This window comes from Chelonia mydas, chromosome 17 (assembly GCF_015237465.2).
Source record: "Chelonia mydas isolate rCheMyd1 chromosome 17, rCheMyd1.pri.v2, whole genome shotgun sequence".
NCBI lineage: Eukaryota > Metazoa > Chordata > Testudines > Cheloniidae > Chelonia > Chelonia mydas.
Window position 1 is genome coordinate 402,039 of NC_051257.2, and position 18,660 is coordinate 420,698.

Here is an 18,660-nt window from a genome sequence, read left to right on the forward strand (position 1 = left end):
CAACCGCCCAACAGGCTAGCTATTGCCAGGCAGTGCAGCTGTCCCTCCTCCACTGCCCTGTGCTGCTCCTTTCCTCTGCCTTGGAGCTGCTCCTGGGAGCCTCCTGCTTGCTGTATGTGAGGGGCGGAGAGGGGAGAGGAGAGAGAAGTTGTGTGCTAATGTCAGGGTGTCCCCTTCCTCCCCACTCCTGTACCTTATCTCCACAGAGAAGCGGGGGGGACATGACAGGGCTCAGGATGGAGGGAGCTTGCTGGCAGCAGCTGCTATTTCAACTTGCTGATCTACTTAAAAAGGCAATGTACTTAGAGGGGCAATGCGCATCTCTCACACACACGGTGTGTGTCTCTGTCTCTCTCTCTGCCATGCTGTCTCCTCTCCCTCCATTCGTGCTGCCTTGTAGAGCGTGAGGCTACATTAACAACAACACGTTAACCCTTGAGGGCTCAGCCAAGTGCCAATTTATCATTTAGCAGTAAGGCATTCCCTGGAAAATATCTCACCCTCCGACTTCACCACCTCAACCAAGCTTCAGCAATCATCATTGCTGTGTACAGTATTAAATTGTTTGTTTAAAACTTATACTCTGTGTGTGTGTGTCTCTGTCTGTCTTTTGTCTGGCAAAAAAAATTTCCCTGGAACCTAACCCCCCCTATTTACATTAATTCTTGTGGGGAAATTGGATTCGCTTAACATTGTTTCGCTTAAAGTAGCATTTTTCAGGAACATAACTACAACGTTAAGCGAGGAGTTAATGTGCAGACATTTGAGAAGTTACATCTAGATCTTCTTAGGAAACCCGTTAGGAACTTTGCTGCATGGTTGGTATAACTTGATCTGACCTACTGTCTGGACCCATAAGAGTCTTGGATTTATATAAGCTAAACCGTATTAATTTTGCCTCTGCGGATGAAGCTTTGTCAGTGAGCACCAGTATCAATGTATTAAATAGCACAGATTTATTGGCTCTCCTTCCCTTTCAGAGCTCTCCACAAAACTCTATAATTAGTCTTATCACTATCTGAAGGTGGACAGCCACCTCCAGATAATAATCAAAAGCTGATATTTTATTACAATCGGTCCCATGGATTCCAGGATTTAAAATTTGTATTTTTCAACTCCAGAGATTACTTATATCACTAAAGGTGGAAAAATGCTTTTGTTTCTTTAACACTACTATAATCCTATGACTTGTACACTTTTCACTGAAAACATCTCAGAACTTCTAAAAACCATCCTGGCCAGTTTATAGACCTATCTGAGCTACTATCTGGCATCCATTATCATAGTATCTGAGCACCTCAAAATCTTTAATGTATTTATCCTCCCAACACTCAGGTCAGGTAGGAAAGGGCTATTATCCCCATTTAAAATGTCTTGCCCAAGGTCACACAGGAAGTCTGTTGCACAGCAGGGAAATGAACACAGGTCTCATATATCCCAGGTTAGCACCACCCTTTCTAATTACCATCATGCAGCATGGAGTCTAAGACAGCAACCTCAGAATTGCTGAGCCAAATTTGTCAGAGCTCAGGATTCCACATCCTCACCTTGATTCCAGGAAAAGTGACAGCCGAAGACGCGTATGAGCCAATCATCAGAGCAATGAACGTGGAACGAAGATCACCAAACATGTTGGGCAGCTGAAGGGGGGGAGGGGAGGAGGGAAGAAAAAACAAACAAAACATCTTGTTGAAACTGGACTAGGGGAAGAAGGAAGGAAGAGAAGAACGTTGCTTTGAGAAGCCCCTCGCACCAAATATTTTGGCCTCTGGATCTAGGAAATGGAAGAAAATGTTAATTATTCAATAATTTATTTGGCTTTCCACAACAGTACACTGGGATGCAGTGAGGCTGTGAAAGTGCTCATCTGCTCTGCTGCCTTTAGTGTTACCCCATTAAGGCTTGCCTGCACAGGGAAGTTTACCAGTATATTTATACCAGTATGTCACACACTGGAAAAAGCACTTTAATTCCAGAATAAGAGTGCCCATACAGGTAGTTGTAAGTATATCACTATAGTTATACCAGTAAATTTCCCCATGTAGAAAAGCCCTTAGTAACTAGCTTTTAAACCAAAAGAAACATGGCCATTGCTGCAGCTTTTCTTGCTGCCTTTGGGAGCAGGTCTTCCCCACACATTAATTACCATTTGCATAAAGGTGTCTGTCTTTAACTCCCCCACTGCCCACTCTTTCACGATCGTATTTTCCAACGAGTTTCCATGTCAAACTTTGTGTTCACCACCTTTCTCTACACCTCTGAACTGTATACACCTGGGTCCCGTCTACTAGCTAGAAAAGGGGAGATTAATATAGATTAATAATGCCCCCAACCTCTAACACACACAACCCACAGGATACTGATCTCCACTCACTTCCATATTATTTCTCATTCTTCAGCATCCTAACTGCATCACAGTCCCTCAAACTCTAGGGGAGTTATTCCCAGCACTTTGTACAATGCCACAATTGTTCATAGATCATAAAGCCAGAAGGCGTCTACTTCTAAGACTGATAAATAAAGCAATATTATTTTATTTGCTGTTTAGGGACCTTGCTGAGCTGCAAAAAAATTAGACCAAACCTGAAGAAACGAGCTCTCACATACATGCGCTGCAATAGGAAAACAAATCCATTTTTCCCAGTAATAAGGCAGGCATGCCAGTCAGTGCCAAGGTGGGATCTCCTGCATGTTTATATTTTGAAGTCCTCCTGTAAGTGCCATCTGGCTCAGTTATGTATCATGGTTATTTCTCGTTACAAACTTTCGTATGGAATGCATCTCCAGGGCCTTGAATCATCCCAGAGCAGGAGCAGCAGTTATGATGTTTAGAGATTTAGGCCAGGTCTACATTACCACTTACTTCGGTATAACTTACATCGCTCAGGGGTGTGAATAAGCCATCTCCCTGAGTGACGTAAATTACACCGACCTAAGCACCTTTGTGAACAGTGGAGAAGCTACCACCACTCATGGAGGTAGATTTATTATGTTGATGGGAGATCTCTCTCCCATCAGCATAGAGCAGTAGTCTCCAACCTTTTTATGCACAAGATCACTTTTTTAATTTAAGTCCAACCCATGATCTCCCCCACCCCTTTCCCGAGGCCCCACCCTGCTCATTCTATCCCCCCTACCCTCCGTCGCTCGCTCTCACTCACTTTTACTGGGCTGGAGCAGGGGTTTGGGAGGGGGTGCAGGCTCTGGGCTGAGGGGTTCGGAGTGTGGGAGGGGGTTTTAGGTGGAGCCTGGGGCAGGGGGTTGGGGTGCTGGCTCTGGGAGAGGGCTCCGGCCTGGAGGTTTGGGGTGCAGGAGGGGGTGAGGGGTGCAAACTCTGGGAGGGGGCTGAAGTGGAGGAGGGGGTTTGGGATGGAGGCTCCAGCAGGGGACTAAAGGCTGGGGCAGAGGGTTGGGGTGCAGGAGGAGGTACAGGGTGCTGACTCCGGGAGAGGGCTCAGGGCTGAAGGTTTGGGGTGCAGGAGGGATTTGAGGTGTTGGCTCCAGGAGGAGGCTCAGGGCTGGGGTGTGGGCTCCCACCAGGCAGCACTTATCTTGGGCAGCTCCTGGTCGCCGGCGCAGCGGGGCTAAAGCAGGCTCCCTGCCTGCCCTGGCAGCACCACCCCTACAGCCCCCATTGACCACAGTTCCCTGTTCCCAGCCAATGGGAGCTGCGGGGGTGATCCTTGCAGGCAGGAGCAGTGCATGGAGACTCCTGCCGCCCCCCAGGGGCTGCAGAGGCATGCTGGCCGCTTCTGGGAGCAGTGGGAGGCCGGGGCAGGCAGGGAGCCTGCCTTAGCCCCACTGCACCGCCTGAATTTTAGTGACTGGAGATCGCAATTGACTGCTAGAGGCTCCAAGATTGACCAGTTGATCGTGATCTATGGGTTGGTGACCATTGGCAAAGAGCATCTTCACCAGACATGCTGCAGCTGCACCATATAGCACAGACTAGCCCTTACTCTACTTTTGGGGAAACCTGAGAAAACAACTTGGTGGCAGCAGGGCATGCTGCAATGTTCTGCAGTAGGACATGCCCACACCCAGATAGCTGCATCCAGAACAGCTGTCAACTGACTGTCCTAGGGAGGTGTGCATTGGAAACATATAAAGCGATCTCTTCCCAGGCATGAAATTGCAGCTCTGGGTGTGGTGGCCTAAATCTGCACCACAACACAACACTTGTCACACTGTAACCTCTCTGTCTTACTCTAGAAAGAAGCTGGTCCTTGTCACCAGGCAGGGAATTCAGCTCCTGTTTATTTAAATTCAGTAATACCCTAAACCTAAATAAGCCTGCAGAATTACAACAGCTGCTGCGGGAAGGGCTTGGAGCAGGGCAAGTACTCCACAAACACAGCTGCTTCATGGCTTGGTTTTCTTTCAAAGCAACAGAGATCACACAAAGAGCTTTTTCTACACAGCACAGAAGCAAGACTCAAGCCTAGGTGACACTTCAACTATAGTGGTTGGTGGCAATTTTTAGTAATGTGCTTGAAGAGGCGAAACAGCCTTTGCCATTATATCCAAGTCTTTTTATGGCAAGGAGGGAAGGCAGAACCTGTGCACCTCTCTGCATTAGGGCAGAATTTTGAGAAAGGCTCACTTTCCAAAGAACATAGCTCCCATTTAGGTACTAAAATAAATAGCTGGATTTTCAAGAGAGTGCAGCATATTTGGATGAACTCTCTAGAAAACCTGGCCCCAATTGTTGGCCCTGACCACTTGACTATCTGAACCTGAGATTTTTTGGGGGGAGCGGGGTGGGGAAGGGAAGAAAGAGCTGGTCCTAAAAGGAAAACCTTCAAAATAGAACAGGAAAAGGGCACTGGTGCTATCCTCCTTCCATATCCTGTTTCCCCATCAGTGTTGCCAACTCTTGATGTTCGGTGTTTTTCTTAAAGCTCCAGCTACTAGGGACTGGCAGTTACACAATCAGCAGCTTTCATTATTTAAAAAAAAAAAATATTTTCTAGCTCTCATGGTTGCAGAAGAGGAGACTTGAAAAAGTGAACCATAAAAAGGCAGACAGACCCAAAATTTTATTATTTTTCATATATTTTCAAGGCTATAAGGGACCATTTCATCTAGTCTGATCTCCTGCATAACAGGCCAGAGAATTTCATCCAGCACTTTCTGCATCAAGCCCTAAATTGTAGCTGAGCTACAGCACATCTTTTAGAAAGAAAGGCAATCTTGATTTAAAGGTTCCAAGTGACAGAGAATCCACCACATCACAAGGTAAACTGTTCCAGTGGCTGATCACCCTCACCATTAAAATTTTGCACTTTATTTCTAATCTGAATTTATGTAACTTCTCAGCTTCCAGCCACTGGATTTTGTAATGCATTTTTCTGCAAGATTGAAGGGCCCTCCACTATCAGAAATTCTTTCCTCACATAGATACTAATGACAGTGATCATGTCACCTCTTTACCTTCTCTTGGATAAACTAAATATATTGGAGCTTCTTCCATCATGTAAGAGATTTTCCAGATCCAGAATAATTCTTGTACCTCATTTCTAAACTCTTTCCAATCTTGATGTGTGGATTCCAAAACTGGGCCCAGTATTCCAGTAATGGTCTCACTGATGCTGTATGCAGTGACAAAAAACACCTACCTACTCCTACACTACATTCCTCTGCTTATGCAACCAAGGATTGTGTTAGCCTCTTAGCACTGAGAGCCCATGTTCAGCCAGTCACCACCATGACCTCTATGTCCCTTTAAGAGTAATCACTTTTCAAGATATAGTCCCAATCCTGCACATGTGACTTTATGATTAAAGGCCTAACAAGTGTTTTGAATGCTTGGGGTTGCAATACTGAGACTTCTCCATGTAAAGAGGAGCTACAAAGTAAAAACAAAGAAAAGCATGTTTGGGTCTTCTTGCTTCCCCATAGTATATGAATGTGACAGGAAAGGGCTGTGTACGCTTGGGTTTTTGGGTTGTTTTTTCTTTTATTTTTTTAACATTAGAAATAAAAGTTCTGACTTCCTGGTTTTGCTGGGAGGACTGGAGAGAATTCATGGGAAATCCCAAGAGACTGAAATTGAGCATCTGGGAGAGGCATTTTTAGTCAATGTCTAAAACTTGGTTTTCTGTTAATAGCTATTTAATTTGAACTCCTTCCAAGCCCTAGAGAAATGTTCACTATGAAAGTATCATTCCATCAAGGCCAGGGGAAGTTCCAGTTCCCCTTCTCCGGGGAAAAACAAACAAACAAACAAACAAACTTGATATTCCGAATACTGCTCAGTAATAAAGACACTCACAAGGCTGCCCTTCCCCATTACAGAACAGCAGCAAAGGACACAAGCTTGTTTTCTATCCTATTCTCATTTTAAAATACAGCTGTTTTTCTTCTTGATGCTCCCTGCCACAATCTATAAAAGGCCCTCTGTGGTAATTTATCACATATGTTTATCTCCCTGTGCAGAGTAGTTTGGCTTGAGCTCCCTGTGCTCTTAGATTCCTGTGTTGCAGTCAGCCACCAGCATGGATTGCTCTGTGTCCATCTACAAATGCCTGCTTACAATGGCTAAGTCACTCCCTAGAGATCTCTGCATTGCGCTGTAACAGGCAGAGTCTGTCTGACCAGCTTCCCAGAACTGGGAACACCATCACCAGCCATTGTTGCCCTCCCACTCTCCTCCCCAGTCTGTCAGCCCTGCAGCTCAGGACATCCAGGAAACACAGACTGAGCAGGCTCAGACATTAGCTTATCAAAGATACTATACAGCCTGCCATTTGTTTTTTATTATATCCCAAGGATTTGTTACAGAGAAGGTTTCAGAATTAGGAGGCAAATTTCATACACAGGGTCCCACATCTTATCCCCCTTTGCCCTGACACAGCTGTTCATATGCAGCATCCTTCCTCAAGCATCATGGGCAGACTTCACCCTCTACCACAGCTGACAGGTAGGACCAACTCACACTTCTCCAGGACTAAGGGCAGCAAGGAGGGTGCCTGACTCACACACATTTGAGGCCAGACAGTATCTTTATGCACCCAGGTGGGGTTCCACCCATTGGCTGGAGTTGATAAGGGTGGAGCCACAGCCCAGGAAACAAGCAACTCATAGCTCAATACCTGTGACCCATCTTGTAAGGGTTGGAAACCTCATCACCATCAGCTACAAAGGATCCACTCCTTTGAGCAGTTAGTCTGAATAAAAATTCATCTTGACAAGTTTCCATCCACTGCCTTTAAAAAACAAAAAACATATGAAGTAGCAACCTTCACCAGAACTATGGCTGCACAGAATTAGCTCTTGCAGCAGAGGGCGAGGCCCCTAGGATTTGCACTCCCAACCTAAGCAGCACTATAGGTCATTGCAATTGGAGGGGTGGTGAAGTCACTTTGTTTTTTCTCAGGACTTACATACACAAACATCTACGCACTCACCAGTCAGTCAGTTCCTGTACCAGCCAGAATGGGCTCCTCACACCACATTAAACTCATTAGGACTGGAGACATTAGTGCAGAAGCATCTGGACTTTGGGCAATGAATATCAAGCTCTTCAGATCTCCTTACCTAAAGCTCATCTCAGTCTCGTTGTTCCCAGCTCACCTCTAAATTCCCTTCTCATTATGTAGAATATCACACTGTGTATGTAACATCCACACTGCCCCAGAGCAGGAGGCATCCCCTGGTAATTGCAATACCTATATGCACAGCATTCATTCTCTGATTTTTTTCCCCCCCTTCTCACACCTTTCTACATACAGCTCATGGGTCACAGCTGGAAAGGGCCCTCACACTAGTTTCCACATTTACATGTATAAGAGAGAATTTATAGAATTTATGCAGGCAAATCAGCCTGATGTCTAACTTCCCGATCTATGCATGGAAATGCAAGTTTGGGGGCATAAAGACACAGGTCCAAAGTTAGAGACAAGTTTTGAAATGCTGGGTCTCTGGCCACAAGACAGGGCTCCTGCTGAGATAAACTGTCATACAAAAGAACTCTGAAGACCACTGCCCCACAGCCCAAGTCACAACTCTGGGTGCAAACTGGCAATCAAAGGTTTACTAATGGTTACTTTTAGAATTGTTTCAGATTCTAACCTTTATTCTTATAAGGCTTTACCTTCACCTCTGAAGACCAGTTTCCTTATTGCTTCTGTTCTCATTTGCGGCGATGAAGGTATTAATAGGCTGCTGGATTTCTCTTTCTATGAAAAGCTATAGATACATGAAATGCTCACTTGCTGTATTATAGAGTGGCAACACCAAGCAGAAAAATATCCTATTACCTGCAATTCATAAGTGTCAGAGCACATCCACTTGCAACCAATGACACTCTAAGCCCCCATAGCATTCCCCAGTGCTCTGACATTGCATCATAGACCTAGCCCCACTTATGAGCGAAAGTGGATTCTGCTCTAGATCAGACTCAGAGCTGCAAGCCACTCTCACACACCCGCTAAGAGTACTTTGAATTTGGTCATATGAGGAGGAACTTGAAAGAAGCAGTGGAGTGCATAAGGGAGGCCTGCTATCAGCCTGGTTTATTATTACCAATGTGCACTGCAATAAGTTTGAGCTGCCAGAGAGGACCACAGCTCCTGCAGTTCTCCCCAGGCCTCACCCAGTTACAATTATTTCAGTATAAGAGGGGCCATGCATGGCATTTTCATTGCTAGTCAGACAGAACATCAGAAAAGAGACAGGTTTCAGAGTAGCAGCCATGTTAGTCTGTATTCGCAAAACGAAAAGGAGTACTTGTGGCACCTTAGAGACTAACACATTTATTTGGGCATAAGCTTTCGTGAGCTACAGCTCACTAAAGAGACAGTTAAGGATGCCTACACACAGCCTCTCTCACATAGTATGCAACCTTCATCTCTCCAATAGTGACCCAGATAAACACAAAGTTACCAAACCACCACCCTTGACACTAACATGATATGAGTCACCTTAGCAGCCCCACAGGCTTGTTCATGGGCCCCTCCTTGCTGGTGTTTGTCTCCTTATGTTCTGCCTGTGTCATACTCCATTTACCCTGTACACTTTGGGTCCAGGACTACAGCCAGGGTTTTCAGAAGTGGGTGTTTCATATGAATTTAGAAGCCAGGCTTTATACACATTTTTGAAGCTTTTGGACTATGACTTTACTTGCTATCTAAAGCAGCTGCCACAATTCTGACATTACAATACATACAACAGCCTCCAAACCCAGCCTCTGCCCATGACAATTCACAGGAACTCAGTCTGTGTGTAACCCATAGGTTAGAGAGAAAATTAAAAACAAGGTGAAAGTGAGCTGGGTCCAAACCTTTGAGACATTTTTGATCAAAACAGGTAATATAACTGCTTCCCAAGCAATTTTCTGAGAGATTTTCAGCTCAGAACACCTAGTTCCAGCCACACTAACAAGGGTAAGAGTAATGAGGTGAAAAATTCATTCTCAAATTGGTTGCTGCATCTGCTCCCATCTCTAAGCAACAAGAGCCCCAAAATGCAGAGAGGCAGCAGACTTAGCCACTGGCTGATGTTTGTGCTCCAGTCAATGGACTGAGCAAACAGACATAAGTATGCTGCACAGATGGAGCTGGGCTGGGCATATTTCAACAGCTCAGCACTTCCAAGAAAAAGTCTGTCAGCACCTTGGAGTAATTCTCATTCATATAAAAGGGAAAAGCCCGTTGTGCCAAGGAACTCTCCTTCCCTGTCTAGGGAGGGGTGGGGTAGGGGGAAAAAAAAAAAAAAAAATCAATCACACAGCCACGCTCAAAAGGAACTGGTTTGTACTAGTACTTGTCCTGCACCTCAGAACAACTCCCTATGCTATTAATTGCTTTGTTGCTGGTCAATGCAGCACTACAAACAATAGTATCTGCCATTTACAAAAGAACAGTACTTCCCTGCCTTCCTGCCCAAGATTTCATTACATCCTTCAACTTTCAAGAGCCTTGTGCCCCTCCACCTTCTCCTAAGAGTAAGCTAAAGCTAAATTCAGTGCATTACAGGTGGACCCTGCTTCAGTCAGCTGCATTGCACATGTGTAAGTGAATGCAGAATCTGGTTCAAAAGACAGAAAAGAGCCTTCTCTTCCCTCTCACCAACTATCCCCACTGGTAAGGGACAGCTGAGCCCTGGGCTAACCATCCAATAGCAAGCTTTTCAAATAGAAGAGTCATAGGCCAACTACCCCATTCATATAAAAATACAGGTGAGCATGAATCTATTCAACTCAGCAAACGATGAAGGATCCACTCGGCACCTTCCTGCCAGTTCAGTTCATCAGATAGATAAGGGGTTCTCAAACTGAGGGTCACAAGGTTATTACATGGGGGTCATGAGCAGTCACTCTCTACCCCCAAGCCCCATTTTGCCTCCAGCATTTATAATAGTTGTTAAATGTGTTTTTAATTTATAAGGGGGGGGCCCCACACTCAGAGGCTGTGTGTGTGAAAGCGGTCACCAATACAAAAGTTTGAGAACCACGGAACTAAATAATGGGAAAATAATATCTCCCTATTCCCTATAGGTTGGGCCTTGCAAAGAGCTGTGGGGTGGAAGCCAAAGAGGATAAATGAAGGGAGGGCAGATTCACAATTGCTCACATAATAACTCTCTTCACTTACCGTAAGTGAGGTAAAGGTCATGCACATTCCACCAAAGCCATTCAGAGCCAGTGAGATGAAGATCAGCACTGACAGTGCTGCAGTGGAAAAAACAAGAGCATTTACTGGATGGAATCACAGTGTCCCCAAAATCCTGGTTCCAACAAGTAGAATTTTGGCAAGGACTGAGCCAACGTCCTGCACAAAGTGAAAGACTCCATCCAAACTGGCTCATTCTAGATGCACACTGTTCATTCTAAACCAAGGTCACAGGGAAAGAACTTCAGGTACTAGGAGAATCAGAATTCAGTGTAAGCATCAGTTTGCAGAGCCTTGGACACTCGTTTTTCTCTGGGATGTGTGGGAGCCCAAGGTCTCTTCTCCTCTCCCTGCTGAACTGTCTCACTGGTCAGCATTGGTCTCAAAAGGAAAATTTACTTTTTAGAACTGGGCTCCAGGGACTACCTCACTATCTCAGCTAGAGGATATGGCTATATTTATCCTGGGGCTGGGGAAGCCTTGAACATTCAGCATTGGTTACTGCCCATCTCTTAATTCTGGAGGAACCTTTCAACGTTTTTTCTTAAACTTCTCACTGTGAGCTCACCACTGCTGAGGCATCTTATCCTGGCAAAAGAGTGAAGCTGGGAAAGACACAGCTGCCTCAGAGCCACCTTTGATACTGCTAAGCAGGGGACCGTACAAGCAGCACAGCCCAGAATCTTCCCTCTGGAGACCAGGCTTAATGCCCCCTCAACACACCATGGGGCTCTGTATCTCACTTGTCAATGGCAGGCCTGGTCTGCAGTGCAAGGTTATTAGACTTTATACGTGATACAAAGCAGGCGGGTAAGAACACTGGCAGGTTTTGGGGTTTTTTTTTTTTTAAACTTTTTGCTCACAGGCTTCTTGGGATATGGGACTCTGGCTGCATTCCCATCAGTGCTTACAAGAGGAGCTGGGCCTGCCTTTGAGACATTGCACCCTCCCACAAGGCAATAAGCAAAGTTTGTTCTGTACTTCTTTGGGGTGATCTCTTTAGCTCACTGAGGACACTATCATCAGAGTATGTGCCCTTATTTTAGTGTTCTCTGCACACTAGAGCCCCCAGTTACTAGCTGAACCTTTCAGAAGTGCAACAACCCCAAGACCCTTTCAATAGAGTCCACAGAGCTCAGTACTTACAATTTGGGTTACTAGCTCCATATGCAATCATCACACAGGACACAGCAAAGCAGGCACTGAAACAGAATTGAAGCCTTTAACCACATGAAAGAAAGCCTACTGTAGATAAGTTACACTGTCTCAGTGCCTGGCTAAGGCTGAGACTTTGAGAGTTAATTGGCTGAAGCAGAATCTGGATAAGATGGAAGGGTTGCAGATGGTTTGGAGACAAAAATCTAGAGTAATGGGTGAAAGTTGTTCATGCACCTTCTATGGGTATTGAAGGATCAACCTTTCCCAATGCAAAAAACTCAGACTTGAGGTCCTAACAGGTTCTGAATTTTCAGACAGTGTCAGTGTCCCATAGGGTCTTCCCAAACTTCACCTGCATGTGACAAGGAGACTGAAACCACCTTTCCCCTAAGACATGGCTCTACTCACATCTATCCAGACTTCAGTCCCCTCCAGGTTGGTTTACTATAAAGCAGCAGCTTGTATGAAGAGCATTCAGAGCCTTCACCTGCCCACCTCCCAAGTGAGGCAGGTCAATGAGCACAAATACCTGCCCTCCGTGCTTTGCACAAGGTACTGGCTCAGTTCCAGGTACAATTCACATTGTCTAGGTCTGTAAGTATTCTAACTGTCTGGAACCCAGTTACCCAGGAAAGCACTTCTCCCCTGCATTCTGTAACAGCAACTGTTAATACCACCTCCACATGATCATTTGAGACAGGAAGTGATGCATATTGTTCCTTTGCCACTTGAAAGCACAAGGGAAGCTTTAGACAGGCAATATGCAATTAACTCTGGACCAAATGGAGTAACATCCAGTTCTTGCAAGTCATGTGGGATGGGATAATTTAGTAACCACAAGCAAGACAGACCTTGTTTTCTTGTGTGACATAGCACCTTCAGCAGTACTGTGACACTAGCACCATGCTGGGGCATTGACTTAGTATCAGCATGACTCCCACCCCTACTGACACAGTGGAAGAGTTCTTCTCTCCCCCCAGGACCTCGTTTCCCAGGGAATTCAGAAGTCAGAAACTCTAGGAACATGGATGTAAATCCCCTCCTCTTCTCCTTATAGGGAGATTCAACATGCTAAATGAGTTCACCTGTCAGCCTCAATCCTATCCTGTTCATGGCTGATGGAGCTCTGGGAGATTTCCAGTCCAGTCCAACAGCAGACAGGCTCTATTTTCCTGATGTCCATTTTACAAAGACAACAATAGTGGTCAGAGACCATGGAGATGATGAGAGCCCTGGTGATAGGCATGGGACAAGAACCTGAGTAGAATGAGCTGCTTGCCAGAAACCACTGAACTGTGGACTAAGCAGAACCTCTGGCTCAAAATTAATTTCTAGTTTTGAAACAGTTGGAACAGGCTTCATGACACCAACCTGCCAAGCAGACGCAGTTTGCGAGGGCCATATTTGTCCATGACAATCCCAAGAGGCAGAGTGATTGCACTCAGCAAGAAGGATCCAATAGTAAAAGCCAGGTTCAACATTTCATCCTGCTCCTGGCAGATGAGCCACCCATTGATCCGAATCACAGCTTCCTGCTCTGTCCTGTTTCCATGTGTAGAGTTGGTGGTAAAATTATCTAGATGGGATAAAAGAGAAACATTGTTATAGTGTAGCGAGGAAGACAGAGCACTAAACCCAGTTACAAAAAAAGGGGCAAGTAGAACAGCCCTGCATATAGGCTGTTGCAACAAAAGGCACACATCGCAATTGCCTAGATACACAGTCAATTTACCAATCTTAATCCAGAATAAAGGTATGCATACAGATTTTCACCAAGATTACCAGACGTGTGAATTACAACCCATACAATTATTTCTGTTCTAGTCACTGGGTAGACAAGCCCTTAGTCTAGAACAATCATTTGAAAGCCTGACATTCAGATGAGCTATGTCACCTCAACTCCCTGCACTGTGATAGGAGCAGTTTAAGAACAGCCAGCCTTAATAGATGAATCTCCAGTTTTAAGCCTGACTCTCCAAGAGGGTGATTCAATAGCCTCCCAGGCCACTTATTCCATTGCCCCAATTGTTCTTCTATGAACCTTCCAAGCTCCCTGGATGACAGGGAAGGATGGCTCATCTGGGTTCTCTATATACTTGTAGACAGTTCTCCTTTCCCCAGAATTAAAATTTTCAATTCTCTTAACTCCCAAATTGTATTGTACAAAACATTGATCGTTTTTCTCCCTTGCTTTTTTTTTCTCCCCTCTCTCTTGCCTTCAGGTGAAGAACGCCAGCTGCGAACTCCCTTATAGAATGAAGTTTGTTATTTATCTTACACAAAATGGCAACTATGGAATCAGGGCAGTTTGAAAAGGAGTTCAACATAAACCCATCTCTGTTTACATGAGTGCTTTCGCTGCCTCTTTCATTCTCTTGCAACAACATCCCAGAAAGGTTTTAAAGTTCTAAAAAGAAAGCATGCTGCATGATATTTTCATTAATATAAATTGCTGATGCACTCCTACATATTTCTATTTTCTGGCAGGATCAATTTTCAAGTCAAGTAAGCTTTGTTAGCATGACAAGGGACTTAGTCTTTCCCCAGCTGGAGAAAATCAATGTCATATAGAACTTTTCTATTGTATTTAATAACTGAAACTGCCTTCATGATAGTAAATATTGCCAGAGCTGACAAAGTTTAACATTCGAAGTTTAGAATTTTTTTTTAAATGCATGAATATATATGAGAATGGTGCCCAAAATTGAACTCATTCCTTAGTGAGATCTAATCCGCCAAGAAAAAAGGAATCATCTTGTGAGAGAGACTGCTGAATATGACATTTGCCTTTTGCTACAGCATTACCAAATCTATGCCTTTCATCATGCTCTCTAATCCTAGTGGTCCCACTGCCCAGCCACCCTGCAAGTCAGGCTTTAGTATATTTCCCTCTTACCAGAGCCTCTATACCTTTGCAGAATTTAGTTATTGAGTTCAAACTAGTTCTACAAGGTTGTGCTGTGGTTTTAGTTCTATCTGCCAAACTGATTACTCCCAGCTTTGTATCAACTGGAAATAAACTCTGCTCTACCCTCCAGGTTTCAAATACCTACACATATTTGGTGACTGGGAAGGTGCCTTCTACATGCATATACCTAATATACAAGCACAGGTGCTCCACAGACCCCCCACAGAAGTACTGGAGTGTCTCTACCTTATTTCATCTAGTTTCTCTCATTAGCACTTTTACTAATGGGGTCTCAGGCTTCCCCTGGCAAGGAACAACAAGTTTTGACATATTCTTCCTCTGTTATTCACACCAATATTTATAAACCTTTATCCTGTCCCCTCTCTGTTGCCTGTTTTCCATGTCTTCATGTCCAGTTCCTTTGTCCATGTGACCCATTTTTTGTTTTTGGCCTATCAGCACCCATTCTACAAGTGCAGAATGGAGACGGAATCACAGTGCCCCAGCAGCAATCTCACCACAGCTGGCGCAGAGAAATCACCCTCTCATTTGAGATGTTCTTCACAAAAGAATTTCACATTCAGTGCAAATACTGAAGACAGGATCCAAGCCCTACCAGACTCCCATCTCCTGCATCTCACAGTACTTTATAAACTGTAAGCTTTACAACTCTCCTGTGAGGGAGGCAAGGGATACAAAGGGGTCACTTCACCCAGAGCCTCAATGCTTTGGGCTATCTGCAGAGATAAGGTCATAGGAAACAGATGTGGGTGAAAGGTTAAACTCAGACAAACAAGAATTAGACAAAACAGAAATGAATTCCCTGTGTCAGCACTTATTAAGATAGCTGCAGCGCTTAGTTGTGGGCTAGGAGGGAGGGTGGGAGAAACATAGGCAATGCAGTGACCTTATAACTTTTGATTATGCATGTCAAACAGCCTGGGAGCTCTCCGCAGGAGAAAAAGAAAACAGAACAACAATGAATGAACCATCATTAATGTTATTAGTGTTTATCCTTGCAACACAGATACTCATCATGCACTCCAATGAGAGGGACACACAAGCGTGAAGGGCAGACAAAGAGGGCAGCAATGTGGGGCACAGTCTTGGGAACAGTGGCCGGATTCCCGTTGAGATTGAATGGACTCTGTGCAGGTCACTCAGCCAGAAACGTTTGGGAGCAGGGGTGCTGCACTTCAATTTGTGCCTCTGTAAATCATCTGGTTTTGTGTCTGCCTCAGAGGAAGACCCAGCTAATAGTACCAGGTAGAAACTAAGACACCACCTTATTGCAGAGAAATAGGAATTGCCCAGAGCAATTAAAGAAAACACAACAAAGTAAAAATCAAAGTTGTTTAACTAGGGGCTCTGCATTTTGTTATTCAATGACCCTTTCAATGGTTTCTACACAAAAAATAGACCAATGTATACAGGATATGCATGTCAGAAGATCAATCTGAAGCTGTTCCATTTGGGAGAGTAAACTGAATAATTGAATTGAATAATGAGAGGTCCAGATGCTCTGTACCCCTGAGAGGTCTCACACTATCAATCCACAGATAGGAATTAGCACCATCACATGACAAGGAGCTAGGATGAGATTACCCTGAATAGAAACTGGATATCTACTTTTAGGTACCTGGCTACAGCAAATACTCCAATTCTCACTCATACACAGCTCACATCCTGATGTAGACCATTGTGTGGCACTATCACAGTGCTAGTCTCGATCTCTTGTGAGACTCTACAGAGTCTGACAGCACCATTCTTTCTGAACTCTTCATGCTCAGGAACACCCTAAAATGTTTGGTACAAATGGGCGCTGGCTGAAGTTCAGGAAGCTACAATTTGAATATATCAGAACAGAGATGTAGCCTGAACTCTGTTACACACTAGAGCAGTTTCAGATCCTTATTAACAGAAACAACCAGCTAGTATCAGCAGTCATAAGATGACTCATTGCAGCCAACAGTTATTCCATTTACAGAACCTCCAATACCAGCTGCAGAACAACAGTTAGCAGCCTCACAGCCTAAGAACCAGCTCAAATTATTTAAACTCTTCAAGGATGAGGGAACTCAGGTGCAACAAAAGCCCTGCAGTGCCCATCAGAATTTGGTCATTTCTGGACCTGCATTCCCCTCCCCACTGCAAAAAAAACTAGCATGTAGTTCCCTAGACCAAAAGTTAAGTATTCCATAAGAAGGTTGTTCAGTAACTCCCCTTTGCTGACTTCTCTATGCACCCTAAGCAAACAGTCACACCAGGGATGAACTTGGCCCTCCTAACAATGGTAACTGCCATCTCAAATCTTTTTGGTCAGGAAAGATTTAAGCAACCTAGTCTAGAATCCATGGGGGGGGGGGGGGAGCGGGGAGAAAGACAACAGCTGGGAAATGGAGGGTTCCAACACATGCAGACTTTCTAATCTGAGATTTCTTTTGCAACACATACTTATAAAAACAGGTCAGGTGCCCAACCGTCTCTCATTTCTGTTTTTGCTTCCCATATTTTCTTTGATTTCTCAGACAATGCATGTAGAAAACTAGAGTGAAGGGGCTGTATATGGGTGAACAACTGACTTGCAATACACAGGTTTCCTGTGTCCATAAGAATTTGGCTTATCTTTTTAGTACTTCATGCTTTACACTCTAAATTTACAAAAAGAAAAGGAGGACTTGTGGCACCTTAGAGACTAACAAATTTATTTGAGCATAAGCTTTTGTGAGCTACAGCTCACTTCATCGGATGCATTCAGTGAACTGCATCCAATGAAGTGAGCTGTAGCTCACGAAAGCTTATGCTCAAATAAATTTGTTAGTCTCTAAGGTGCCACAAGTCCTCCTTTTCTTTTTGGGGATACAGACTAACATGGCTGCTACTCTGAAACCCTAAATTTAGTTTGTTCTCCAACCCATAACATGCACTCTGTCCACTTATACCATTATGATGAGCTTCCAGTTGATAGAATTTCCCTCCACCTGGATATTCAGACTTTCAATGTTAATTTTAAAAACTCCCCCACGCAATATGATCTTGTTTTGCTGAGACAGTTACATGGTACCAACATCTTCTCCTTCTACTGTGATTTCAGTAACAAGTGCTTTGCAATTCAATAAAAACAGAACATTGCCACACAAATCAAACATTTACCATGTTTATTAGATTAATGATCGCAGAGTCACATGTCTGGCCTTTCCACAAATAGGTCACTTCAAACTGCTTGATTTGTAAGAGCCACTCATGGCTGCAGACTGGATATGCGTACACAGCAACTAGAGACATGAGGCTGACCTGTGCTGGCTCATGGGGGTTGGACTGCGGGGCTGTTTCATTGTTGTGTAGACATCCAAGCTCGGGCTGAAGCCTGAGCTCTGGCACCCTCCCATCTTGCAGGTCCTATAGCCAAAGCTCCAGCCCGAGCCTGAAAGCCTACACAGCAATAAAAGAACCCTGCAGCAGGAGCCCAAGTCGGCTGTCACAGGCCAGCCGCAGGTTTTCCTTTGCGGTGTAGACACACCCTCACTCTGACGGGCTCCACAGCTTTAGTTTAGTGCTAAATTCCAAACATGAGTTAAAAGGCAACATTTTCCTTCTACTTTTTTGCATTACAGACCCATCAAGTTGTAATTCAATTACTACTTTTTAAATCACCTTTTTGGTATCCTGCAAACCTAACTCGCTCTTTCTCTCTGCTCCTTGTGAGCAGATAATAATATACCTTGAAAAGACCTTGATCATCAGCCTCCCAACTCATATCAGAAAAAATGCAGCAATTTATGGCCCTGAACACATCAGGCTTCAGAGTCCCCAGTAACTGCCAGTAAAGGCTGCACATCCAGATAAAGTGTGCAGAATCAGCAGTCACTCAATGGGAAAAGTGCAAGTTCAAATAGTTTTGAAGGGCAATTCATCGTAAAATTAAAAGTGGAGCAAAGTGTCACTATTAGATTCCTAGCCAGTTTAGTCCAAATGCACCTA

The 18,660-nt window shown here is 44.4% G+C and overlaps 1 protein-coding gene across 4 annotated transcripts in view; it reads right to left on the minus strand.

Annotated features, from left to right (window-relative positions):
* The window catches only part of SLC43A2 (solute carrier family 43 member 2), a 55,346-nt gene that overhangs the window by 26,484 nt on the left and 10,202 nt on the right, over nucleotides 1–18,660 (minus strand). For all 4 annotated transcript variants that reach the window (XM_043531468.1, XM_037880438.2, XM_037880439.2 and 1 more), the window contains exons 3-6: nucleotides 13,143–13,347; nucleotides 11,760–11,815; nucleotides 10,596–10,672; nucleotides 1,548–1,640 (exon numbers count right to left, since the gene is read on the minus strand). In XM_043531468.1, coding sequence (XP_043387403.1) covers nucleotides 1,548–1,640; nucleotides 10,596–10,672; nucleotides 11,760–11,815; nucleotides 13,143–13,347 — 431 coding nt within the window. The remainder of the gene's footprint in view (nucleotides 1–1,547; nucleotides 1,641–10,595; nucleotides 10,673–11,759; nucleotides 11,816–13,142; nucleotides 13,348–18,660) is intronic.